This window comes from Pantherophis guttatus, chromosome 5 (assembly GCF_059756535.1).
Source record: "Pantherophis guttatus breed Tessera chromosome 5, ASM5975653v1, whole genome shotgun sequence".
Classification (NCBI taxonomy): domain Eukaryota; kingdom Metazoa; phylum Chordata; class Lepidosauria; order Squamata; family Colubridae; genus Pantherophis; species Pantherophis guttatus.
The window spans coordinates 129,792,322-129,817,948 of NC_142067.1; the positions used below are offsets into that span (position 1 = coordinate 129,792,322).

General features: G+C 41.4%; 2 protein-coding genes across 4 annotated transcripts in view; one reads left to right on the forward strand and one right to left on the reverse strand.

The window, feature by feature from the left end:
• On the reverse strand, window positions 1-17,930 carry NUFIP1 (nuclear FMR1 interacting protein 1). Of its 2 annotated transcripts, XM_060686498.2 has the most exons (10): window positions 17,724-17,930; window positions 15,190-15,281; window positions 11,656-11,760; window positions 11,020-11,082; window positions 9,595-9,671; window positions 8,634-8,726; window positions 7,304-7,548; window positions 5,442-5,576; window positions 3,266-3,507; window positions 1-551 (listed from the first exon to the last, which is right to left on the reverse strand). In XM_060686498.2, exons 1-10 carry the CDS (start codon window positions 17,857-17,859, stop codon window positions 246-248), a joined length of 1,494 nt encoding a protein of 497 aa, XP_060542481.2. In that variant the 5' UTR covers window positions 17,860-17,930; the 3' UTR covers window positions 1-245. The 2 variants fall into 2 exon arrangements, with proteins under 2 accessions (XP_060542481.2, XP_087751726.1); XM_087895600.1 differs by lacking the exon at window positions 15,190-15,281 and having other exon boundaries at window positions 17,724-17,924.
• Window positions 17,916-25,627, forward strand: part of GPALPP1 (GPALPP motifs containing 1) — a 13,248-nt gene continuing 5,536 nt past the window's right edge. The window contains exons 1-6 of one of the 2 annotated variants that reach the window (XM_060686495.2): window positions 17,916-18,111; window positions 19,172-19,301; window positions 20,206-20,298; window positions 20,937-21,018; window positions 22,229-22,360; window positions 22,473-22,637. In XM_060686495.2, the coding sequence (XP_060542478.2) occupies window positions 18,030-18,111; window positions 19,172-19,301; window positions 20,206-20,298; window positions 20,937-21,018; window positions 22,229-22,360; window positions 22,473-22,637 (684 nt within the window). In that variant the 5' untranslated portion in view covers window positions 17,916-18,029. The remainder of the gene's footprint in view (window positions 18,112-19,171; window positions 19,302-20,205; window positions 20,299-20,936; window positions 21,019-22,228; window positions 22,361-22,472; window positions 22,638-25,627) is intronic. The other variant, XM_060686496.2, reaches the window with a different exon arrangement.

Genomic DNA, 25,627 nt, shown 5'->3' on the forward strand with positions numbered 1-25,627 from the left:
CAGTATTAATACGATTTTTATTCACACTTACAGTAAGTAAAAAATGAATCCCTGAAGAACAATATTGCAAGATCGTAACGTCACAAGGCCTAACGTGAGTTTTAGTTGTTCATCAAGAGTTAATTTAAACGTAGGGAAATCGTTTGGATGCGACGGACAGTCTGAGGAGTTTCAGCGAGCATCCGAAGATGGATGGGTAACTGTTACCCACGCGTAAGTTAAAAAAAAAAAGAAAAGAAAAGAGATTAGTTGCCTTCAGAAGCGATCTCTGTAGATTCCCAAATATCTTCATCCACAGCAGGAAACGCAGAGATTTCCTCGCTTTGAAATACTTCCTTTGGTTGTGTTTTGTTCGGGTCAAAATCGAGAGGGTGGATTAATTGGCAAGGTTCGACTGCTGCCAAATTCTGTGCGTGCTCAGGAGTTAGCTCGCGGTCCGACAGTGCGTCTGAATGACTTCCTAAGTGCAATCCAAGGCCGTCGTTCTGTAGGATGTAGCGGATACACTGCAAGATCACATTCCTTTCGTGCCGTATGTCTTTTGCTAAAAGCTGCAGGGAAGGAAGAAAAAGTAGACGGTATATATTAATCCCCAAGAAGCTCTATTAAAACAATGGTGGAGAAACATCTGTAGAGCTTCTCCGTCATTCAGGTCTTGGTTCTCCCAAAGGTGCTTTTTCAGGAGGCATCTGGACTTTCTTGGTTTTTCTTTGCTTCCTGAAAACAGCACCTTTGGGACAACCATGCCCTGAATGACGGAGAATCTCTACAGACTTCGAGCTATACAATTTGGGATGAAGACTCTTGGAATGGGGTGGGAGGAGGAATGGATTTGCAGAGGAAAAAATTGCAGACTACAGGAACCATTTGCACCACTCAGGTGACCCTGAGGACACAGGTAAACCTCCAAGTGGCCTCAACGACCCTCTAAAAGGATGCAAATGACCAGCTGTCTGCAAGGAGTATAAATCCTTCCATTCCCCACCATCCAGTCAGAGCTGAAAAAGCTTCTTGGATGATAAGAGAAACGTCTTCAAAGAAAAACCAGAAAGTCCAGTTGCCTCCTGAAAAAAGCACCTTAGGGACAGTGGTGCAAAATACAGGTATTCCTCGACTTTCGACCACAAGTGAACCCAAATTTTCCATCGATAAATGAAACAGTTGAGTTGCCCCATTTTACAACCGTTCTTGCCACAGCGGTTAAGTGAATCACTGCAGTTCAGTTAGTAACATGTTTTTAAGTGAACCTGGCTTCTCCGTTGATTTTGCTTGTCAAAAGGTCGCAATAGGGGACCACGTGACCCCAGGACATTACAACTGTCGTAAGTACATGCCAGTTGCCAAGAGTCTGAATTTTGATCACGTGATCGTGAAGCTTCTGCAAAGTTCGTAAGTGCGAAAAACGGTCAGAGGTCACTTTTTTCAGTGCCGTTGTAACTTGGAACGGTTATTAAGTAAATGAACTGTTGTTAAGTCGAGGACTACCTGTAATCGTATGACATTACTATCCCATAGTTTTTCAATTACTCGTAACATCCTGTACAGATCTTTTTTTCTTGCGATATTGACGATGCCGGAGAGATTTTTTTTTTTGCCATGAATTTTAACAGCTGCTTTTCTTTGCCATTTATAGTTCCTGCTATGCATGTGATAAACCTGAGTCGAGGCCATCGGTTCGAAAAGCCCACGGTTTGTAAATCGAGGCACAGCCTGGAGCCTTGGTGGCGCAGCAGACTAAAGTGCTGTTAAGTAGCACCACTGCCTGCAATTACTGCAAGTTCAAATCTCACCAGGCTCAAGGTTGACTCAGCCTTCCATCCTTCCGAGGTAGGTAAAATGAGGACCCGGATTGTGGGGGCAATAAGCTGACTTTGTATATATAAAAAAAAGAACACCACTTAGGGGGGGCCAAAAGCCCTACTAAGCAGGTATATACAAAAGTATGAAGGCTTTTGCTTAACGCATTGTAAGCCACCCTGAGTCTCCGGAGAAGGGCGGCATATAAATCAAACCAATAAATAAATAAATAAACCTTCTGAGGGTTTTCTGAACAGGCAGGGTTGGAAGGAAGCTGGTCACCTGCCTTCCAGCCATAAAAAGGTACAGAACGTCAACAAGAGATTTCAAGTTTATCAGGTTTCCAACAAAGTAGATTTTTGAACTCTACAGCTAAACTCGCATATCGTGCTCAAAAGCAGTTTGCTGAATAAACACAACGTGCTCAGCCCAAACCAAACAGTCTGCCTGGATATACTGGATAAAACCCAACCTGGTTTTGTAATATATATTTTGAGGAAAGAATTTGGGGGGGAAAAGACTGCTTAAATCAACATTTCCATAAGAGACCTTTTTATACGTCCCGTTTTACTTCTGATATATTGGAATAATGCTAAAGTCTCTGCTTTTCAGGAGGTCTAGTCTAAGTCCCGATTCAATCTGATCAATCAATCAGAATAGAGATGGAAGGGACCTTGGAGGTCTTCTAGTCCAGCTCCTTGCTTGAGCAGGAAACCCTATACCATTTCAGATAAGTGACTATCTAGACTCTTCGTATAAACCTTCAGTGATGGAGTGCCCATGATTTCTGGTGGCCAGCTGTTCCACTGGTTGATTGCCCTCACTGTTAGGAAGTTTCTCCTTAATTCCAGGTTGCTTCAGTCCTTGATGTGTTTCCATCCATTGTGTCTTGTCCTGCCCTCTGTTGCTTTGGAGAATAGCTTGACTCCCTCTTCTTTGGGGCAGCCCCTCAAATACTGGAATATTGCTCTTACGTCCCCCCTGGTCCTCCTTTCCTCTAGACTAGCCAAACCCAAATCCTGCAACAGTTCTTCATGTGTTTTAGTCTCCAGGCCTTTAATCATCTTACTTAATCTTCTTTGCATATTTTCCAAGGTCTCAACATCTTTTTGTAATGTGGGGACCAAAACTGGATGCACTAATTTTTTTAGAAAGTTACGAAGAGCGATTGCTGTTGCAGCAAGATGAGCAGCAAAATTTTTTAATAATCAATAAATAATATTTCTGCCAACCTCTGGGCTAGCTGGATTCTTTAAAGTGCCTTGAAATGGTTTAAATCAGTGTTTCTCTTCTCTTCTTTTCTCTTCTCTTCTCTTCCTCTTCCCTTCTTCCTATTCCTATTCTACCATCGTGTGAAAAATGGTCATGATTTTTCAGTGCCGTTGTAACTTCCAACGGTCACTAAACGAACTGTTGTAAGTGCAGGACCACCTGGGGAAAAAAATACCAAAAGTAACAGGCCTCTTACCATTTCTAGCAAAGTTGGATGGTGGGTTCGCAATGCCGGAAGCGTTTTCTTCTGCCTTTTCTGATTCCTCGTGTTCCTTGAATGTGATTTTGATCTCCCTAATGTGGCCCCGTTATGTGGGTTAGAGAGAGTTTCTTGAGCCTCGTGCTCACGGCTTTGAGAGTTATTTGAAGACCCAGGGATCTTTCTGAGAATGGCGTCATCATTTTCAGTTACCGTCTTTGCCCTGGGAGCGGTGGACTCTAAAAGAAAAGATTGAGCAATGAATTAATATGCAAGGGCTCAAAATAACGAACAGCTGTGAAAAGATATTAAATTATGAGCATTATAGAGCAGGTTTCATTTGCATCGAATGGATCAAGTTACTGCTGTTATAGTTAACACAGGCTATCACAAAATTAAAGCTCAACTTAACTCATATTTCTTAGAAAGAACAAAAATCAAGGCTATCCATGCACCCTATTTTATCAACTTTTATAACATGTCCCGTTATAGGTTTAAAATTAAACAGTTTGAAGACTGAACATCATACAAACCTATCGGTCACAGTTTCTTCATGTAGAATTATTTTATGCTCAGATAACTTTTGATACAGTACAGATTCATCAACTGATGATAGCACAAAACCCAAGTTCCTTCCATCTGGTGTTTTTTTTTTTTTTAAATCACCGCATGGATGGTAGGAGTTGATGTGCTCCATAAATTAGTCTTAATCTTCATCTAAAAGCAGCTAAACAAATGCTATTCACTTTGGGCACAGTAAATTCTCCAAGTCTGTCGTGCATGCATTCATGTATGAAAAAATATTTTGGCCTGAACATGTCATTTTCATAGATCAGTTATTATAGTGGTGCATAACCTACTTCGTGGGTCCATAATGAAACATTAAGGTGAACAGTCCTCCCAATTTTTTTTTTCAGGGGAACTAAAGTACCCTAGTTTTTATAGTTTAGATATTTTGTAATTTAGATGTTTCTTTTAGAAACTGTTGCTTTTAGAAACTGTGACTGCATAAGGTGGATATTTGTTACTTGCATATAAAAAGGAGAAACAATGTTAATATGGACAATCCCTCCTTATTCCTGCAGATAAAATTAACTATTTGCTAATGACAGAAAGGAACATTTGTAGCTCAAGGTTGAACTGTGGGGTCAATCTTGGTGGTTTTCTTGCACTGATGATGTTACCTGGCTGGGTAGTGAAACGTCTATAAGAAAACCACTCAGCTTAGAGAGCACTGAGGAGCTTGCAAAAAAAACATTGGGAAAATCTTAGGGTAAAACTGCACACTTCAAAATGGGTGCAACATTCCAGCCAACAAATAAGGTTAGGAGTGGAGGAAAGCATCCCTGGAAACCAGCTAATTAAGCTGCAATCCAGCTAAAAATAAACCTAGGAGGAGCGAAGGAGATATCTTTGAAGAACAGTTACTGAGTTTGAAATGTTCTTAAGAGAGGAATAAAATACTTTATGTTGATTATTAGACGTGAGTTAAAAGAAACATTGAATTGATTTGGATCTTTGAAGTAAGGAGAATACATGAAATACTGATCGTTAAAATGATAAATGAATATTATAAAGAGCTGTTTAGATTTTAAGTTTAAGATTTAGGGTGATTACATAATAAAATATTAAATGTTAGAATAAGATGTTAGATTGAATGATAAAAATTGGGTTTAGATTTGTTCTTCTTTTTTTTTTCCTTTAAGATGTTAACTGATGAAATTTGGAATTTATACTTATTTTATCCCGGATCAAACCCTTGCTCTAAAAAGATGCTGTTTTATGTTTTATGTTTAAAAATAAATAAATAAAATTTCAAAAAAAAAAAAAATGGGTGCAACATTATTTTAGAAAACCCTGGTGAGGGAGGGAAGGAGGGAGGCAGGCATGAAGGAAGGAAGCGGAAAAGGGAGGGAGAGAAAGAAGGTAGGAGGAAGCAAAGGAAGGAAGGAGAAAAGAGAGAGAGAAAGGAAGGAAAGCAAGCAAGCAATAACAATAACAATAGCACACAGACTTATATACTGCTTCACATTGCTTTTACAGCCCTCTCTAAGCAGTTTACAGAGTCAGCGTCTTGCCCCCAATAATACTGGGGACATTTTCCACGTTTTTTTTAATTTCACCTGCTTCCGTAAACACCCAAGATGGATGGAAGGCAGCTCAGTGGGCTTACCTTCCTGTTCACTCTCACTTTCGGACAAGCTGCCATAGTTCACCACCAGTGAGCTCAGGGCTGAGGTCAGCTGTTTCGGAACGATACTAGTTTCCAAAGCTTGATCTTTGGGAGTTCCCGCCTCTTTGTCGGATTCTGGGAAGAGACAGACATTATTTATTGACGGCTTTATTCGACACGCGGATGGTAAGCGGGCAAAGGCAACACTTTGGCAAAAGCTGGCCACAAAAATAAAGAACGGGAAGATACAAGGGAGTGGCAGGAGAGTAGACACTTTGGGATTTGTTGTGGTCTGCCCGCAGCCTGCGGAGCTGGCAGCAGAGTCAGACAGCGATGAGGCTGAGGAAGAACATGGGCCAGTCTTGGAGGCTGGAGAAGGCCCGGATGAGGGCTCTGCGTCGGAGGCAGAGATGGGGCCAGAGCCATCGGGGAGTGATGCGCGGACTCCGGAGCCTCCAGAGGCTGACAGTAGAGAGGCAGAGGAAGAGGAGGAGCCTGTTCCTAGTGCACGCATGAGAAGAGCTGCCGGAAGGCAAGAGCAGCTAAAGCAAAGAGGACAACTCGGGAGTAGGGCCAAGAGATGATTGGCCCCTCCCATAAGGCTTAAAAGACCAGCAACGGCTCTTGGGCTCTTTGTCGGAAAACAACGTTGATAAACTTGGTTCTTATCTTGCTTGGCATCCTCTGCTCCTGAACTTTTGCCAAGAGAAGCCTGTGGCAGCTTGCCTAATTATACCAAGGTTGGTGATAAGACTTTATGAAGACTTTGTTTGATTTTGTTTGGACTGCGCTAAGAATGAGTTAATTCTCAGCTGTTCTAATAAAATCTGTTTGTTTTCGAACTGTTTGTGTTTAATACTACCTACTTGGGCCTGGGTCACAACAGGATTTCTCTGGAAAGGCTCATGGGCTGGATGTGTTGGGGGGGAAATGCCCACTGAAATCAGGAATGAAGTTTTGAGATGGACAAGGCAAAAAGAAACCTTTATGGGCCGACATAGCCAGAGTGAAGGAATGCAGCAAAACCACAAGATACACTGAGTTTCACACCCTCTGGAAATCATACACAGACTTATAAAAATGGTGTGATGACACAACCTTTCCCTCAGGAATGTAGGATGTGATAACAACGTTTGATAACAGGTGACCTTACTATGGGTTAAAACATTTTTAAAAAATGAATAAAAACAAGATTTTGGAATAACTTCTCTCTAAATACAATGCAACCATCCCGCAGCCCCGTCTGGGGTTGCTTATAAACATTGTTAAGTAATTTGTTATTTAAAAAGTAAAAGCCTTGTTTCTATTAGCTTATTTAATGTGTTTCCTTTAGATTTCCTTAACTGTAGCTGTGAAATTCTCTCTTCTGCAGGACAATCACGGATGTTCATCTGGCTTTGGAAGCTTCTCCTGGTTTATTAAACCAATTATTCTTCTCTTAACCCAAACAAGCTTTCTTACAGTGATGGGTTAGTTTATTCACATGGTCTCCCTCTAAACCAGAGTCCCAACACCCTGAGCTATTTCGATCTCTCCTAGACGCTGAAGAATTCATTCGGACGGACTACTTCTTTTCCTCATGCGATTACAAATGCTATCAATCTCACACAGCTACCTCAAATCCCCAATTCTCTACTGCTACCCTTCCTTCAACCAAATTTCTCTTAAATTCGGAGCTTCTAAAAGGAGCTTCTCTCCAGCTGATTGCGCAAAGCAACAACGTGCATCATTTTAAAAAATAATAATTAAAATATGCAAAAATAATGGCACCGGGTTTATTTTATTTATTAGTGAAAGAAAACATGATTTCTTCTGTCGTTGCTTCACTAACTGTAAACAAAAACCAAAAGAAGTTATCTTACCAGGATCGCTGCTGGCCAGAATGCTCAAAGGGTCTTTATCAGTCATGGAGCCTTCTGCATCTCCGCAAGGTCCTCTTCTAACCTTCTCCTCAGCTTCATGGTTGTCGGAACTGGTCCCAGTCGAAGAGTTCAGTTTGTTATTAGCAACATTCCTAGATTTATTCCAGCGCTGATTTGTTCTCCGCTGTGCGTTTCCTTGCTGCCTAGAACCTTCGTTTGGAGGTTTCCACATTCCCTTCATCTTGCTGAAAGAGAGAACGTTGGTTCCAGGCCACGTCTTGGATTAATTGTGAGACGCGCAAATGCCATCCTTCACAAACACCCGGATTCCTGATTTTTTTTTTTTTTTTTACAAAACCTTTTGAAACGTTCACATTTCTAGCCAAGAATCAAAGAATTTGAGAAACGCTCAATCCGGAAAAACGACAACACGAATGAAGAGTGAGGCTCCACACTCCTTTAGCCAGTTTCTGGCAGGAGAGCAGCGTACATGAATCTTTAAAAGTGGAAGATGTGGTTCTGGAGTGGGTTTTAAAGGGTTCTTTACCTGTACCTATCTGGAGAAGAATGGAATGGAATAGAGAATGGAATAGAGAATGGAATGGGATGGAATGGAATAGAGAATGGAATAGAGAATGGAATGGAATGGAATGGAATGGAATGGAATGGAATGGAATGGAATGGAATGGAATGGAATGGAATAGAATAGAATAGAATAGAATAGAATAGAATAGAATAGAATAGAATAGAATAGAATAGAATAGAATAGAATAGAATAGAATAGAATAGAATAGAATAGTTGGAAGGGACCTTAGTCCAACCCCCTGCTTAGGCAGGAAACCTTACACCACTTCAGACAAATGATTATCCAACCTCTTCTTAAAAGCTTCCAGTGTTGGAGCATTCAGAACTTCTGGAGGCAAGTTGTTCCACTGATTCATTGTTCTAACTGTCAGGAAATTTCTCCTTAATTCTAAGTTGTTTCTCTCTTTGATGAGTTTCCACCCACTGTTTTTTGTCCTGCCCTCAGGTGCTTTGGAGAATAGCTTCACTCCCTCATGTTTGTGGCAGCCCCTCAGATATTGGAAGACTGCTATCATGTCTCCCCTAGTCCTTCGTTTCGTAAGACTAGACATATCCAGTTCCAGCAACTGTTCCTTATATGTTTTATCCTTGAGTCCCCTAATCATCTTTGTTGAGAACAGCTATATCCCCCAAACAGCAGCCATTTTAAAATGCTTCCCATGTTACCCAAGTGTTTTTTTCATCTTTTCAAAAAGATGAAAAGCTGGTTTACTAAGAAGAGCCAAGAGGTTACAAGAAGTCTTACCCAAATTGTAAAGTTGTCAGCACTTCTCCCCGACATTCTTTTTCCACCTTTAATGCTTTCTTCTTTTCAATATTTGCCAAAGTCGGGAAATTTCTACAGCGAGACACAGAGGAGGCTGAATTAGCAACTAATTTTAGGACAATAAAGTGCTTAGTAAGTTTGACAATCAGCCTCACCATTGATCAAATGGCTACATCCATTGTCATTTTTGGGGCTCATCATAACCCTAACTGAGACAGCTTTCCTCTATTACAGAGAGTCCTCAACTTACAACCGTTCGTTTAGTGACCATTTGAAGTTACAACAGCATCCCCATGGTCACGAGATCAAAATTCGGGCGCTTGGCAACTGACATTTATTTATTTATTTATCTATCTATCTATCTATCTATCTATCTATCTATCTATCTATCACAAGTTTTTATTGGCAATTTGGTACAATTTGAAGGAAAATGTTGATTTACCAAACATCTGTTAAAAACAGTTGCTTTCTCCCATTCAGGACGCAGCGTGGCCGTTTTTCCTAACACAGCTAAAAGCTAAACTCATATTTACGACGGTGTCAGTGTCCCGGGGTCACATGATCCCCTTTTGTGACCTGACAAGCCAAGTGAACAGGAAAGCCAGATTCACTTAACAACCGTGCCGCTAACTGAACAACTGCAGTGATTCGCTTAACAACGGTGGCAAGGAAGGTCGTAAAACAGGGCAGAACTCACTTAACAACTGTCTCGCTTAGCCACGGGAATTTTGAAATCAGTTCTGGTTGTTAGTTGAGGTCTACCTGCGATTGCTTGGGGAAAAAAATCAATCAATCCTGCAAATTGAAATTTACCTCCTGCAAATTTGCAGGCAGAGAGATGGAAGCAAGAGAAATTTAGGAGGGAAAAAACCCCACCTACCCTCCTTTTCTGCTATTAATAATCCAGCATTCGTATCGTTACCGACTAAGACCTACTCACTTTTTCCTCTCTTCTCTCCATCTTGCAATTTCATCTGGGGTATCTAATTTGATCCGCTTGGCACCAGAAGAATGCATCTGAGGAGGAAGACACAAACAAAGACACCTCAAAGCATTCGGAAACGTGCACCTCTTTTAAAATTATTTGTAAAAAAAGTACTGTGTAAAATAAGAAAATAACGCCAATAGCTCCCATTTCTACAGTAGTGGCCAAAATTGTGGAAACCTTTTGGGAAAAGTGTATTTTTTGAGGTTTGATGGCTAATAACACCACTTTTTTTTTGGAGTTTCAAGACAATCCTATTCCACTGCTGGAATGGCCTGGGAATAGCCCAGACCTTCACCCAATTGAAAATCTATGGAACTGACTAAAGAAACTTGCTAGTCAGAAGCGACCCAGCAATAAAACCCAGTTAATAGAAGCCATCCTTCAATCTTGGTTTCACATGATAACAGCTGCAGAACTAAAAGACTTGGTTCACTCCATGGGAAGACGTTGTAAGGCCGTCATTCATGCTAAAGATTACCCAGCTAAGGATTAACTGACATGGTGGTAATTTTTGTATATCTCATTTTTTCTATGGCGATAATTTTTGTAGATCTCATTTTTTCTATGCGTTTCACTTTTCTTCTTTATACTGTAACTGCTATTCTAATACCAAATCCTTCATAAAAGCTATTGCATTATATTCTTGATTAATTTATCTTTCCATTAATACATAATTTTATGGTACTACTCCAAAAAAAAAAAAGGGATGTTATTAGCTAGTTTTAGAAAATACACTTTTCCCAAAAGGTTTCCACAATTTTGGCCACTACTGTACTGCGTTTGTCTTGTCCACAGTGACGGAAGGCAGTTCAATCCCTTATGAAGCCTTGCTGAATAAATAAAAAAAAATGTTGGAGAGAAGACTGATGTATTTAAAACTCCAAAAAAAAAAAAAAAAAAAGGAGCTTGTCAACTATTTATGACAGTTGCAGTGTGATTTCCCTTTTGTGACCTTCCGACAAGCAAAATCAATGGGGAAGCCAGATTCACTTAACAACTGTGTTACTGATTTAATGACTGCAGTGATTCACTTAACAACCGTGGCAAGAACGGTCGATAAAATGGGGCAAAACTCACTTCACAAATTTCTCCCTTAACAACATAAATTTTGGGCTCAATTGTGGTCTTAAGTTGAGGACTTCCCGTATGCAATCAGTCTCAAGACTTGACCATACATTTCGTAATACCTAAAGCTCATTGCACAGCCTTCAAAACAGCTCCATAAAAGTGTTCTGCTATTTATTCGCTGTAGCCGTTTAACAAACATTTGCAGCTATGTTGGTCAAATTCCAAAAAAACAAGATGTGTAAGGTAGAAACACTCAGAAGAAAATTCTTAGAAAAGAGTTATCAACCTGAACCAGGCAAAAATACGTACATTTCTCCAGTGGATCTGAACCAGTTTCTCATGTGCTCTAAAGTTACAGCCATCTTCAGTGCACTGAAAGAAGAGAAATATTCCAAATCAGTTTAGCAAGCTAAAAAGGTGGCAGCACCACATGTTGAAATTACAATTTGATTCCTTTTTTTCTCCCTTTTAATTCTTCTGCATCCTCACTGATACTGGTTTTCCTCTTTTTTCCAAAATGGATTAATTCTCTAATTATAGGGAAGTTTGCTGCTTAGTCCCAGCTTAATTGAGCAATCTGTAACAATCCTTATTCCAAAATCTTGACATTGAAGACCGCAATAAATTTTAATTTTAAAACTATATAAGTGCGGGTCACTTCAGGAATCTCTCTCATCATATGTAGCTGCAATTCTACAGAAACCAGAAGTAACTGACTGAGGTTAGCTGGGACACCAAATGCCATTTCTGGAAAGGGGGCTTCTCTTCCAGCTGAACGGAAAATTATCACCCAAGGTGGGGCAAACCACAGTTAAAATCACTGGCTTGCAGTGCTTATGTGTGAAACAGGCTTGTGTTTCAAGCTTCCGTGCCAGCTTTGAAAGACTCCATGATTATTCAATAATTTATGCAACTAATGCTGCCTGCAGCTATTATCACACACACCTGCTTGTGCTGAGAGATATGTTCCTCATATTTCTCCTTGTTTTTAAAGCCACGATCGCACGTATCACAGTAATGGGTAAAAACAGGTTCCTTTCTCTTTTTGTTCTATAAAAAGAAGAAAAGAGGCGTTAATGATGAATTGTTGGACTGCACTACTTCAAGGGCCTTACAATGAATTAAAAACAACAACAACATGCCATCTCAGGCACCACAGAGCTGCTCAAAGGATGCTTGTACTGAAGTTGAACAAATGGCACCAACCATTAAATGTAATCTTACGAAAGTGCCATTCAGGCAACATGACAAACCATGGTTTATTCCAAGAATGAGCCCTATGAAAGCAACCAGAGCAAACCTTTGAAAGAATGGTTGGACAAAATGAGCACAGGACCCCTTTGCCAACATGTCTCCAGCAAAGAGAAAGTCCCTACGGAGAGTAGTGAGGACAGCCGAGAAGATTATAGGAAGCTCACTTCCCTTTATTCAGGATACAAGTGCTACTTGCTTAGAGCTCAAAGCAACGTTAGAGACCCCACATACCCACTTTATGGTCTGTTTCTGTTGCTCCACTCTGGGAGGAGGTTTCAAAGTAGTTCTAGCAGGCCTATCAGATCCTGTAACAGCTTTGGTAAACTCACAAGATTCTTTTTTCTCGCCATGTGCATCTATACACCCGAACTAGACTGTGTTGTTTCTCTGTGTCATATAATATATGTGGGTATATGCATAATTTTGTATTTATTTATTTATCTTGTCATTTTTATGTAGGGTAAAATTGGAGGCGGTGACCCTTTAAGAGCTGTAGGCAACGAAATTGCATTTTTAACCTATGCCAATTAGTGTACGTTCAAAGTGACAATAAAGTTATTCTGCTCTATTCCATTCCATTCTATAGTGATAGTCTAGAATCTTTTATTTTTTATTTACTCATTCGTATCCTGCTTTTATTATTTTTATAAATAACTCAAGACAGCGAACATGTCCAACACACATTTTGCTCTTTCCTGTTTTCCCCACAACTGCTACCCTGTGGACTGGGCTGAGGGAGAGGAACTGGCCCAGAGTCACCCAGTTGGCTTTTGGGACTAGAATTCTCAGTCTCCCATTTTTCTAGTCTGGCACTCATCTTTGCTTCCCTTTTTGCTTTGCTCGCTGCTGTAATAAAAGTGCCCCTGATCTGAACTGTTTTAGTGAAACAAAACAACTTCCAATGATGACCTGTGAAACTAGTTTGTTTTCAAAGATCCATTGTTTAAAATTAAGTACGATTTAGCATTTGGACAAAGTGCAAATCCGCAGTTAATCAAAGCATAAAGAAAAAGCTTCAATCTTATGGCAGCCATCCTTGAAGGAAAGGGTGTGTGCCGAGTGCAATTTGTTCCTTTTGTGACTTTATCAAAACAACCAAACACAAGCACAAATAGTTTAGTCCCAGATGTACAAACAGAATGACGTTCATGTATACTTCTAGGATTATTCACGTCCATCTCAGTAGCCAGGAGGAGAAATAAAGCAGAGCCTGGTTTCACTTTAACAAACTCTTGGGTGTTACATGTGAACCAAGAATTGTAACTGGAAAAGGAATTTGCCACTGGGTTGTTCACAGGAGTCAAGATGTCTTCCTCTGTGAGATCTAATACTTTGTACTTCTCTACTAACTCGAATATTCTCTACCAACTCGAATATTCTTTTCCATCGTACTGGTGGTATATAAATCAAGTAATCCAATTAACTGATGGATTAAATCCTGCTTTACATCAATTATAAGCCAAATAAACTGGAAGCTGCCCAGAGTCACTTAAAACGAGATGGTCGGCAAATAAATTCATGAATAGAATAGAATAGAATAGAATAGAATAGAATAGAATAGAATAGAATAGAATAGAATAAGGGAAGGGAAGGGAAGGGAAGGGAAGGGAAGGGAAGGGAAGGGAATGGAATGGAATAGAATAGAATAGAATAGAATAGAATAGAATAGAATAGAATAGAATAGAACAGAACAGAACAGAACAGAACAGAATAGAATTCTTTATTGCCAAGTGTGACTGGACATACAAGGAATTTGTCTTTCTTGCATATGCTCTCAGTGTACATAAAAGAAAAGATACGTTCGTCAAGAATCATAAGGTACAACACTTAATGATAGTCATAGGATACAAATAAGCAAATAAATCATATTAGGAAACAGTCAATATAAATCTTAAGTATACCAGCAACAAGGTTACAGTCATTCAGTCATAAGTGTATGTATAAATACATAAATAAACACGAACTTCCGTGAAACTCTACATTCTGGTTGATTTCCTCTTGGCAGAGAAATCTATTGGAATTAAACGATACTGTAGCTTAGCATGACGACATCATGAAAGGCTAGTGAGGGACCATTCCAATTGCTTTATTTTCATTCTTCCTCAGTAGCAGGAAAAGGAACCCAACAGTTACAAAGGTTCATCCTAGATGAACCTGCAAAGTCAACTTTTCTTTTTCACAACAAGGGAGTATTTGCCACATACGCTATTGTTCCTAGGTCCACAATGCTAAGAATTACAAAACTGGGATAAATACATAAGGATAGTAAAAATACCAAAATGTCAGGGTTCCAAGGAACAGCCCCAACAAGGGAAGACTCTGAGGCTAGAAGTTCCTCAAAGTTCCATTTTATTAGAGATGTCATTTTGGCACATCTGGGAAAACCCAAATCTGAAAGCTTCCAGGTTTTCCCCACACAACAGAAAGTCCCAAGTCCCTTCCCCTGCACCCACATGTCCATCACATGGTCCAATCTATTTATTTATTTATTTATTTATTTATTTAGTTAGTTAGTTAGTTAGTTAGTTAGTTAGTTAGTTAGTTAGTTAGTTATTTTTCAAATTTATATACTGCCCTTCTCCCGAAGGACTCAGGGCGGTGTACAGCCAAAGTAAAAACATAAATACAAACATTAAAACCAATTTAAAAAGATATATATATGTTTGGCCCCAAAATGAAAAGAACAATAACAAAGCTATTAAAAACATTAAAAAAAAAAAGTGTTAAGCCGTCCCAAGTGGAGAGGACTCCCAGTCATGCCACTCCAGGTGGAGGCAGAATGTCCTGGACTCCCAGAGTCAAGTTATTGTGGCTAGATATCTCTACAACTCGATACAATCCCCCCTCCCAGTTTCCCACAGCACTAAGTGTGGCAGCCCTGAAGATCCAAAGAAAAAGATGGCCTCCAGGGCTGATACAAACAGCTTAATAGCATTAGCACTTAAGACTTATATACCGTTTCATAGTGCTTTACTGCCCTTTCTAAGCGGTTTAAAGAGTCAGCCTATTGCCCCCAACAATATGGGTTCTCATTTTATTGACCTCGGGAGGATGGAAGGCTGAGTCAATCTTGAGCCAGTCAGGATCGAACTTCTAACCACTGCATCCACAGGGTTCTTTCTGTCTACAGCATGCTTATGAAAACGTCTGTGTTCCTTTTGTTGAAATCAGAAATACAAACGAAAGTGGCTCCATACAATTTGCTCTCAACTTGCAATGAAATACCTTCTGTCTGTGCTTCCTGCCTTGACAGGCTCCAGCTTGTGGCAGTCCAGTTTGTTTCACCTGCCAGTCTTCACCAAAATGAGGATGTCTGCCTTCAGTTGGAATTAAGGGTTACAAAATAAATAAAAAGAAATAGAATAGAAACATAAATGCAATTCTATTCAAGAAAGGAAAGCACCGTAAACCCTGAGCATAAACTCAACTTTCCCATAAAGGATGCATTAAAATTTGTTTGCTGCTCATCTAGTTGCTAGGCAACTCTGAGGAGTTTGCAACATTGAAAATAATAAAAACTAGATAAGATAGATAATGAATATACAGATACATACACACAAATATGAGACAAATAGCAGATTCCCATCTCTCCCTATACATTCTGCTCCCTTTTCGTTATAGCCTGTATTTTTACTGTGATTTTATATGTGTGTGTGGGGGTGTGTGCGAATGCATCCATGTGTGTTAGAGCTTGGAATATGTATGTATGTATAACACACATGGATCCATAGGTAGACTATTATTAATATTGTAACAATAATTATAATAGTTATAGATGAGCTGATGCCATCTTCCCTCTCTACATTCTGCTCCACCCTTCCCTCCCCACCTTTTACTTAAATCCCATATTTTGTGTGGGATTTTACTGTGATTTGTGTTTATGGGATATGCTATCGGTCATGTGCCTATATGTATGTATGTATATATGTGAGTGTGTATACACACACATATAGTATATATAGATTTATGGGTGTTATATATAATATATAGAGTTTATATACACTGCTCAAAAAAATAAATGGAACACAAGCAGAAGACATCCGAATGAATGAATAGCCTTATTAAATACTTTGTTCGTTACATACAGTAGTATTGTGTTCCCTTTAGTTGTTTGAGCAGTGTATAAACTACTGTATGTAAAGAACAAAGTATTTAATAAGGCTATTTCATTCATTCAGATCTCGGATGTCTTCTGCTTGTGTTCTCTTTATTTTTATGAGCAGTATATATAGTTTATATAGATATGCGCACAGACAAATATAGTTAGTATATATATATAGATTGTATATAGATATATTCAGTGGTGGGATTCAGCCAGTTCGCACCACTTCGGGAGAACCGAAGTTGTTAACTTTCTGAGCAGTTTGGCAAACTGGTTGTTGGAAGAAATCATTAGGGCAGAGAACCGGTTGTTAAATTACTTGAATCCCATCACTGGATATATTATATATAGATATAGATATCATTCCTCTTTTAACAACCCCATTATCCCTTGCGGGGTGGAGCCTGGGCAACTGAATGGAGCTAGCTAATGGAGAGTGTTTTACTGGCTAGATGCCCTTCCTGTCGCCAATGCGGAGTTTTGTTCAGCAGATATATTCTCAGTGTGCCGAGAGAGAGAGAAATATCTGCCTCTACCTAGGATCGAACTCACAGCCTCCGGATTGTGAGGCGAGAGCTCCACCTCTAGGTCACCGCATCACTGAATATTGTATATGGATATATTGGTGTTTTATACACACACACACACACACACATATACATACATTTATTTTATTTATTTTTTATTTCAAACATACATGCGTTCTCACAAGGAGGGCCTTCTCCGGGTGCCGTCGGCTCGACAATGTCGGCGGCCAGCCCCCAGGGGTAGAGCTCTCTCTGTGGGCACGCCCATTCTTTGGAATCAACTCCCCCTGGGGCTTCGGTTGGCTCCTGATCTGCGCACCTTCCGCCATGAATTAAAAACATGGCTGTTCACATCGCCCAGCCTGGACTGAGGGTTTTTTTGATTATTTTAATGGGTTTTAATATATGTTTAAACTATATATTTATACACTCATGTATTTTATGTATGTACACTTATGTATTTTAGGTCTTTTATTGGGTTTGTTTTTATTTGTTGTGAGCCGCCCTGAGTCCTATGGAGATAGGGCGGCCTGCAATTTCTGCTGGTTCGAATCTCTCCAAGGCTCAAGGTTGACTCAGCCTTCCATCCTTTCTAAGGTAGGTAAAATGACGACCCAGATTGTGGGGGCAATAAGCTGACTTTGTATAAATATACAAAAGTATGAAGGCTATTGCTTAACGCACTGTAAGCCGCCCTGAGTCTCCGGAGAAGGGCGGCATATAAATCAAATTAAAAAAAATACAAATTATATTAAATTTAAATTAAATTAAATTAAATACATACACACAACCAATAACATATCCCATAGACACACGAACCACATAATATAATAATTATAATATAAACATAACATAATAATTATATTAATAACATAACCACATAAATAATTTAATATAATAAAATCCCCATGAAAACAGGGGATTCAGGTAAAAGAGGAAGGAGGGAAGGAGCAGAATGTAGAGATCCAGAACTCTTGTAACTCTTATTACAGTATTAATTTAATAGAGTCTGACTCTGCCATATGGATTCCGGCTCCCCCCTAATTGCCCTCCGCAGCAGCAGCAGCAACAACAACCCTGTGAGGTAGGCCGCTCAAGGGTGTCATGGGACTTTCGGGGCTGAAACCGACCTGGGTGTGGGGGTGGAGGCTGAAGCGAGGCCCAGTGCCAGGGCCCGGGGGGTCCCGGCTGCCAGTGCCCAGCGGCGCCCCAGGCTGGAAACGGAGGAGGCGGCAGCGGCGGCGGATGATGGTACCAAACATCCATCTTTTTCCGCTGGGCCACACGTGCGACTCCGTCCCCTCGGCGATGGCGTCACTTCCGGCGCACCGACCCTGACGTGGGTGGAAAGCGCCCGGAAGTCGCCTTTCTACGCGCCGGAAAGAGCGCGCTGGGGGAGCGTACCGCGCAGGCGCACCAGGGTTCCTCTGGCCATCATGGCGTCCCGTGATGTTATCGGGCCGGCGCTGCCTCCGCAGTTAGCTGATTCCGAGGCCGCTTCGGTGGACTCCGGGTCGGGTGAGAAGGAGGAGGAGGCCCTCGCTCGCGGGAATGAGACGGGAAGGCTCCGCGGGGGAGAAAGGCCCCGCTCGGGGCTTTTTTTCAGCTTTCTGGCTGAGCCAATCTGGGAGGGAGGGAGGAGGAGGAGGGGGCTGGCTGGAGGGGTAAATGGAAATAGGGGCCCTCCTGGCTTCCCTTGGCGGATCCCAACCAGGTCTGGTTTCCTTGGCGGTTTATTGGACGTTTTAGCTTTTTAGATTATTTTAGTATTCAAGGCAAACATGCCTTCGCTTATTTTCCCAACAACAACCTTGTGAGGTGGGCCGGGCTGAGAGGAGAGGAAAGAGCAGCTGGGTTTCATGGTTAAGACGGGACTAGAACTCCCAGTCCCCTGGTGATTGGCCCAAAGTCAGTCAGACACTCTCTCTCTCTCTCTCTGTCTCTCTCTCACACACACACACACACACACACACACCTTTCAGACTAAGGTGGAACTAGAACTCCCAGTCTCCTAGTGATTGGCCCAAAGTCAGTCAGTCAGTCAGTCTCTCTCTCTCTCTCTCTCTCTCTCTCTCTCACAGACACACACCTTTCATGCTAAGGCGGGACTAGAACTCCCAATCTCCTGGTGATTGGTGGAAAGACACACACACACACACACACACACACACACACACACACACACCCCTTTCAGACTAAGGCGGGACTAGAACTCCCAGTCTTCTGGTGATTGGCCCAAAGTCAGTCAGTCTCTCTCTCTCTCTCTCCCTCTCCCTCTCCCTCTCTCCCCCTCCCTCCCTCCCTCTCTCACACACACACACCTTTCATGCTAAGGCAGGACTAGAACTCCCAGTCTCCTGGTGATTGGCCCAAAGACATTGCACTATAATAGATCAGTTAGCCCAAGATAGATTTGTATTTATATAAATAAACATATTTATAAGAGACTATAAATCAGTGCTCACATAAAAGAACGTGCCTATTTTTATTCTTATCTCCTTAAAAAAAAAAGTTGGATAGTCCAAAAACAAATAAAGCAATATTCATCTGAAATATATAATGATAGAATAAAATTTAGTTGCAGGACCAGCATTGCCTCCTGGCTTCAAGGAAAACTCTGAAAATGAGGAGAAACGTGTGTCTGCTCAGACGTCCAGAGAGACAGATTCTGATTCCGAAGAGGAGGAAGGTTCAAGTCCAGTTCCCAGGTTTGTGCATTGGCTTGAAAGTATGGAATTGTTTTAAGGGGCAGCTGATGCCATTATGTCAATGATAGTTAAATTTTGCGTTCTGACTATTGCTCCTGATGCCAGTATGCCTTGGGGGAGGGGGGGTACTAAAATATATAAATATCACATACTTAGGACGTCATCGCCCACAGACATAACAGAACAGAATAATAGAGTTGGAAGGGACCTTGGAGGTCCAACCCAATGGTATAGGATTCCCTATAGCATTTCAGACAAATGGTTGTCCTATCTCTTCTTAAAAACTTCCAGTGTTGGAGCATTCACAACTTCTGGAGGCAAGTTGTTCCATTGTAAACTTGTCCTCCAGGAAACAAATTGTTCTCACTGTCAGAATATTTCTCCTTAGTTCCAGGTTGCTTCTCTGCTTCATTAGTTTCCACCCATTGCTTCTTGTCCTTCCCTCAGGTGCTTTGGAGAATAGCTACCCCCCTCTTCTTTGGGGCAGCCCCTGAGATATTGGAAGACTGCTATCATGTCTCCCCTAGTCCTTCTTTTCATTAAACTAGCCATGCCCAGCTCCCACAACTGTTCTTCATATGTTTTAGCCTCCAGTCCCCTAATCATCCTGTTTGATCTTCTCTGCACACATATGCAGCAACATCTTCATCAGCCTGCCTCTTTTTTAAGCAGAAACATGAAAATTAGGGCACCTTTTTCTTCCAGCAAAGAAAGTTGAGCTTCCTGAACTTTTCCTTCAGTTCATCCCTCAGCTGCTCATTGACTGTTAGCACAACCTCAAGGCATTTTCCTTGAAGATTCCTTGCATAAAAACTTCCAGTCGTTGCACTGTCTTTGAGATGTAAGCAAAACCGCTCTTTGTATTTCAAATGCCCTTATTTCTGCCTTCCTTATCTCTATAAAGGAAACTGAGAAGATCTCAGGAAGAGGATGATGATGGGTTTTTTGGGCCTGCTCTTCCTCCAGGATTTAAAAAGCCAGAGGAATCACCGGAAAGGTAATTCACACAAGGATGTTAGAACCACACTAACTGCTAACTCAAGGAGCAGGCAAGGAACCCGTGACTCCTGCAAGCAAGCTAAATTCCTCTGTAACATTAGCTGAGTTAGTCCTTGACTTATGACCGCAATGGAGCCCAACATTTATATTGTGAAATGAGAAATTTGTAATGTGAATTTTGCCCCCTTTTACAACTTCTCTTGCCACATTTGTTAAGTGAATCCCTGCAGTTGTTAAGTTAGGAAGACAGTGGTTCAGTGAATCTGGCATACCTCTCAACTTTTCTTATCAGAAGGGATCCCATGACCCCAGGACACTGCAAGCGTCACAAATATGAGTCAGTGGTCCAGCATCCGAATGTAAATCACGTGACCATGGTGATGCTGCAATGGTCAAAAGTGTGAAAAATGGTCATAAGTCATTTTTTCATTGCCGTTGTATCTTTGAATGGTCACTAAATGAACTGTCGTAAGTCGAGGGCCACCTGTATCGCAGAGGAATGCGGGGGCAGATGTGTGTAAGTGGGATATGAATTCACCTGCTTGCAAATATAGCTTTGAGAGTAACTTTTTAACAGCCCATTCTTTATATGCTTTATATAGGGGAATGTTATTAAAATCTAATTCTATTCTTGAGACCTATTATAGGTCCTGCTTTGCCACCAGGCTTTAAGAAACCGTCAGAAGATGCTGAAGAAAAACGAGGTAACAAAAGCCAGGTATGAGAAATAATAAAAACAAAACACAAAGAATTCAACATTTGTTTGTGGGATGTGTATGTGGAGCAAAGTATTTTGACCCAAATTCCTTTGCCTGGTAAAGTTTCTAGCTTTGAAAGAACTCTGGGTGATTAATCATCCAATGGATTTAGATGTAATTCAGTTGTCAGATGATGTGTGTTCTCAGTTCACTGGACATTAAAATATGTAGGAGACACCTGTATATGTGAAGGATATCTCTACAACCATTCCTATCTTATGATAGTAATAGAAAGGCTGGGGGAAAAAATCAGAAATGTGAGGCAAGCTTTGAAGAAACTTGACCTTCAGTTGAAGGAGGTCTCAACTTCTTCAACTTTTTTTTTCCTTTTGTGACCCCCCTCAACTCACTCAGGGCCAGGAGCACCATGCTGTGGCACTGCAAAACTTTCTCTTCTGGTAGGCCACCTCATGGGAAGAACTAGCTTCTAATACTTCATAGTTTCTTTTTTATTGTTTCCTTAACTGGAGTCTGTTGTTGGCTACCTTCCCATCAGCTCTCATGGAGAAAAGGAACCTCAGCAGGCGTCCCAATTCTACAACTTTCTGAAATTCAGTACTGTATCCTGAAAGGATGGGAGTTAAACTGAACACAGAAATATTGTGAAACTCAATTATACCAATAGAATCCCGAGCAATTGTCATGATAGATTCATGCTGATGTTGTCTCTGAAAAATAAGTAGGTGGCGTCCGAGATTAGACCCTTGCAATAGCGTGGAAGACGAGGATTTCAAGCAAGGACACGAGAACAGTTTGTTCCTTATTAATCAAGGCAAATCTACGTGTCCCAGGATAATATTGCAGGATCCAATCTGTCACCAGGAACAGAGGTTTAGTTTTCCCAAGTTTTCAGACTCATGCTGGAACCCATCCTCAGGGAACTGCTCATTGACTAGAATGTGTGTTTGTACCATATGTATCTCACAACAAGAGTTGATATTTCTATGTGAAATGACCCTCTTGTTTTTTACAAACGTAAATCAGAAAACTACAGGTAGATGTGCTACATTCTTTGCTGCTAAGAAATGATGTCTTGCAGTACCCTTGAAAGGATTGTCATGCACAGGAAGCTTTAGAGGCCAAAGGGCTGCCTAAACACTTGGTATTATTTAAAATCTCCATTTGGCTGAACCGCCAGGATTTTTGTCTTTATTCTGTGTTGCGCTAAAGGCGAGCGATAATGAGGAAGAGGGAGATATATTTGGCCCTATGCCAGCCAAGGGATCGGTGGACTCCAACCCAGGTGCTGAGATTGAGGATCGGGCTCGAAGAATGAAGGAGAAACTTCTGGGAGATGCTGATGTGAGTTGGGTACATCGTTTCTGTTGCTTTTTCTCAAACACCCAACAGCGTTCCGAAGGCATTCGTTGGCCGGTCCTTCACGGATGCTTCTCAATTTTGTTTCCTGTCAAAGGACGAATCCAAACAAGCTAAAAGAGAATCTTGGATGACCGATCTTCCCCCAGAACTCAAAAACTTTGGTTTCGGTCCACGGACATTCAAAAGAAGAGCCAATGATAATTCTGGGGACAGATCCATTTGGACGGATACTCCAGCTGATAGAGAAAAGAAAGCTAAGGTAAGTCTTTATTCCCACCTGGTTTGTCAGTGAAAATATTCTTCATATTTTTGGGTTGGCAGATCTGGTATTTATCCAGCAATAAGTCAAAGAGAAGTTTGGAAAGTTTAAAATGGACGCTGCTGACGTGGATTTTTAACGTTTCAAACGTCCTTGGCTTATAGTTTCTTACTCAATAGAAATGATTTTATGACCTTCTGTCTTCCTGACTCTGAATGGTTCCCAAGCAAGAAAACCAATCAATGCAACATTAGTAAATCGAATTGTTATAAAGCCAAATAATGAAGATCATAAACAAGTCTCATAATCATAATATAGCCCAGAGGTATCAAACTCAAAGCCTGTGGGCCAGATGCAGCCCATGATGTGGTCAGATGCAGTCTATGGGCCATCCTGGTCTACCCGTGTCACTTTGGCCCGGTCTACCCAATGTGAAGAGGAAACATGCCAGCAGTTTGGGGAGTGGTGTCAAGCTGGCCACGCCCACCCGGCCCCCCAAGGTCAACCACAGCCCTGATGTGGCCCTCATTGAAATTAAGTTTGACACCCCTGATATAGCCAATCCTGATCCTAGCAATGCCAGCCATTCCAAGCACAGCCAACAATCGCCTGTCTGTCATCAAACACTCTTCAAAATAGTTTCAAAAACTTTCTGATGATGGAGGGAGGCACAGTCCCAGAAGATGGGGACCCAGTGGGGATCCTTTGCTACCACTCATCAGGCAGGCAAATTTTATTTGAATAATCTCTTTTGCTTTAATTCAAGGACGTTGTCCTTTATGGATGGAGGCAAATATACGTGTCCCAGAATGATGTTGCAGGAACTAATCTGGGTTGGTTACCAGGACCGGAGGTTTTGTCTTCCAAGCTTTCGGACTCATGCTGGAGCCCATCCTCAGGGAACTTCTCTCCAGCAGAGCGTGTCACATGCTGAAAAACACACATTGACACATTCCAGTCGAGAGAATTTCCCTGAGGATGGGCTCCAGCACGAGTCCGAAAGCTCAGAAGGCCAAAACCTCCGGTCCCGGTGACCGACCCAGATAAGTTCCTGCAAAATTGTTGCTACTTTTGCAGACTTAACAGTGTGGTTCTGTGGTGTGTGAATTCCTCTCAATTCCTCCGATTAGCAGTGCAGCTTCGTTGCCAAGAGACAGCTGAGCCAAGAACTTTTGAGAGTTGATCCTTTTCTCGGTCCTCCCAAGATTTGAAGCTGACCTCATTAAAACAAACTGTTGCTATGCTTACAACGGTCCAATTTTCCCACCACGTCTGACACAATAGAAGTTGTTGCATGCTAACTCTTTCCTTACGTCTAGCAGGCTGTAGCATGCCTGGTGTTACAGAAGAGGTCAGATGGTTGAGTACTTTGTTCCTCGGATGCTTCTAAATGGTTTTCTGTGGGAGGTGAATGTGGCCAGACAGGCCCACCCTCCACAACTTAAATAAACCCAGCTGTGGAATCATTTCCAACATTGTTTCATTTCTTAAGATTTCTTAAGATCTATTGACTTTAAAAAAAAAAAAAAAAGCTTATAAAGATAATAAGTCCTCGACTTATGACCACAATTGAGCCCAAAATTTCCATGGCTAGGCAAGGCAGTCGTTAAGTGAGTTCTGTTCCATTGTATGACCTTCCTTGCCACCTTTGTGAAGTGAATCACTGCAGTTGTTCAGTTAGTAACATGGTTGTTAAGTGAATCCGGCTTTACCGTTGACTTTACTCGTCAGAAGGTCGCAAAAGGGGGAATCATGTGATCTCAGAACTCTGCAATCTGTCATAAGTACATGCCAATCGCCAACTGTCTTGAATTTTGATCACGTGACCAAGAGGACACAGCAACAGCTGTCAGTGTGAAAAACGATCATAAGTCACTTTTTTCAGGGCCGGTGTAACTTTGAACAGTCACTAAACAGATGGTTGTAAGTCAAGGACCAACTTTAAAGCAAAATTCATTGAACTCAGTTCAGCAAAATAGAAATCTGACAGAGCTGGGGGGGGGGGAATGGAAAATGGCATATGAAATACTGGAGAATTATAGGGCAAATACAGGTTTTACAGATTACAGAATACCAGAGTTGGAAGGGACCTTGTAGGTCATCTAGTCCAGCCCCCCGCCCAAGCAGGAGACCCTACACCATTTCTGACAGATGGCAGTCCATTCTCTTTTTGAAAGCCTCCAGTGATGAAGCTCCCACAACTTCTGAAGGCAACTTCTGTTCCATGGGTTGATTGTTCTCACTGTCAGAAAGTTTCTCCTTATTTCCAGGTTGAATCTCTGCTTGATCGGTTTCCATCCATTGTTCCTTGTCTGGCCTTCAGGTGCTTTGGACAATAGCTTGACCCCCTTCCTCCTCTCTGGGGCAGCCCCTCAAATATTTGAACACTGCTATCATGTCTCCCCTGGTCCTTCTCTTCAGGTAGTCCTCTACTTACAACAGTTCACTTAACTGACTGTTCAAAGTTACATCATCACCGAAAAAAGTGATTTACGACCGTTTTTCACACTTACGACCATTGCAGCATCTCCGAGGTCACGTGATCAAAATTCAGCTGCTTGGCAACTGACTCACATTTATGACGGTGGCGTTGTCCTGGGGTCATGCGATTCCCTTTTGCGACTTTCCGACAAGCGAAGTCAACGGAGGAAACCAGATTCCCTTAACAACCGTGTGACTTAACCATTTTGATGATTCGCTTAACATCGGTGCCAAGGAAGGTCATAAAATGGGGCAAAACATGTCACAATTGTCTCAGCAACATAACATGGGCTAACTCGAGGACTGCCTGGTATTTGAACTCCAGGAGGAAACAGATTTGGGTCAATAGGATTGCGCAGAGCTTCACTTTGGAGATTAGGTGCCAATTCAGTCCAATTTCTCCCATCGAATTGAAACGTTGGGTTGGATTCGATGTGCCTGCATTGACCTGATGGCTGTTTTTTTCCCTGCTGGCCCCCTGTCAAAAAACTGGACCCTGTCAGTCAGGG

Excerpts from the sequence above, each read along its gene's own strand:
- NUFIP1 (XM_060686498.2), bottom strand. The coding sequence starts at position 17,859 with ATGGATGTTTGGTACCATCATCCGCCGCCGCTGCCGCCTCCTCCGTTT. Across the intron at positions 8,727-9,594 it reads TGGAGAGAAGAGAGGAAAAA|AAATTTCCCGACTTTGGCAA; the intron begins GTGAGTAGGTCT and ends GTCTCGCTGTAG. Across the intron at positions 7,549-8,633 it reads CTGACAACTTTACAATTTGG|CAAGATGAAGGGAATGTGGA; the intron begins GTAAGACTTCTT and ends TCTCTCTTTCAG.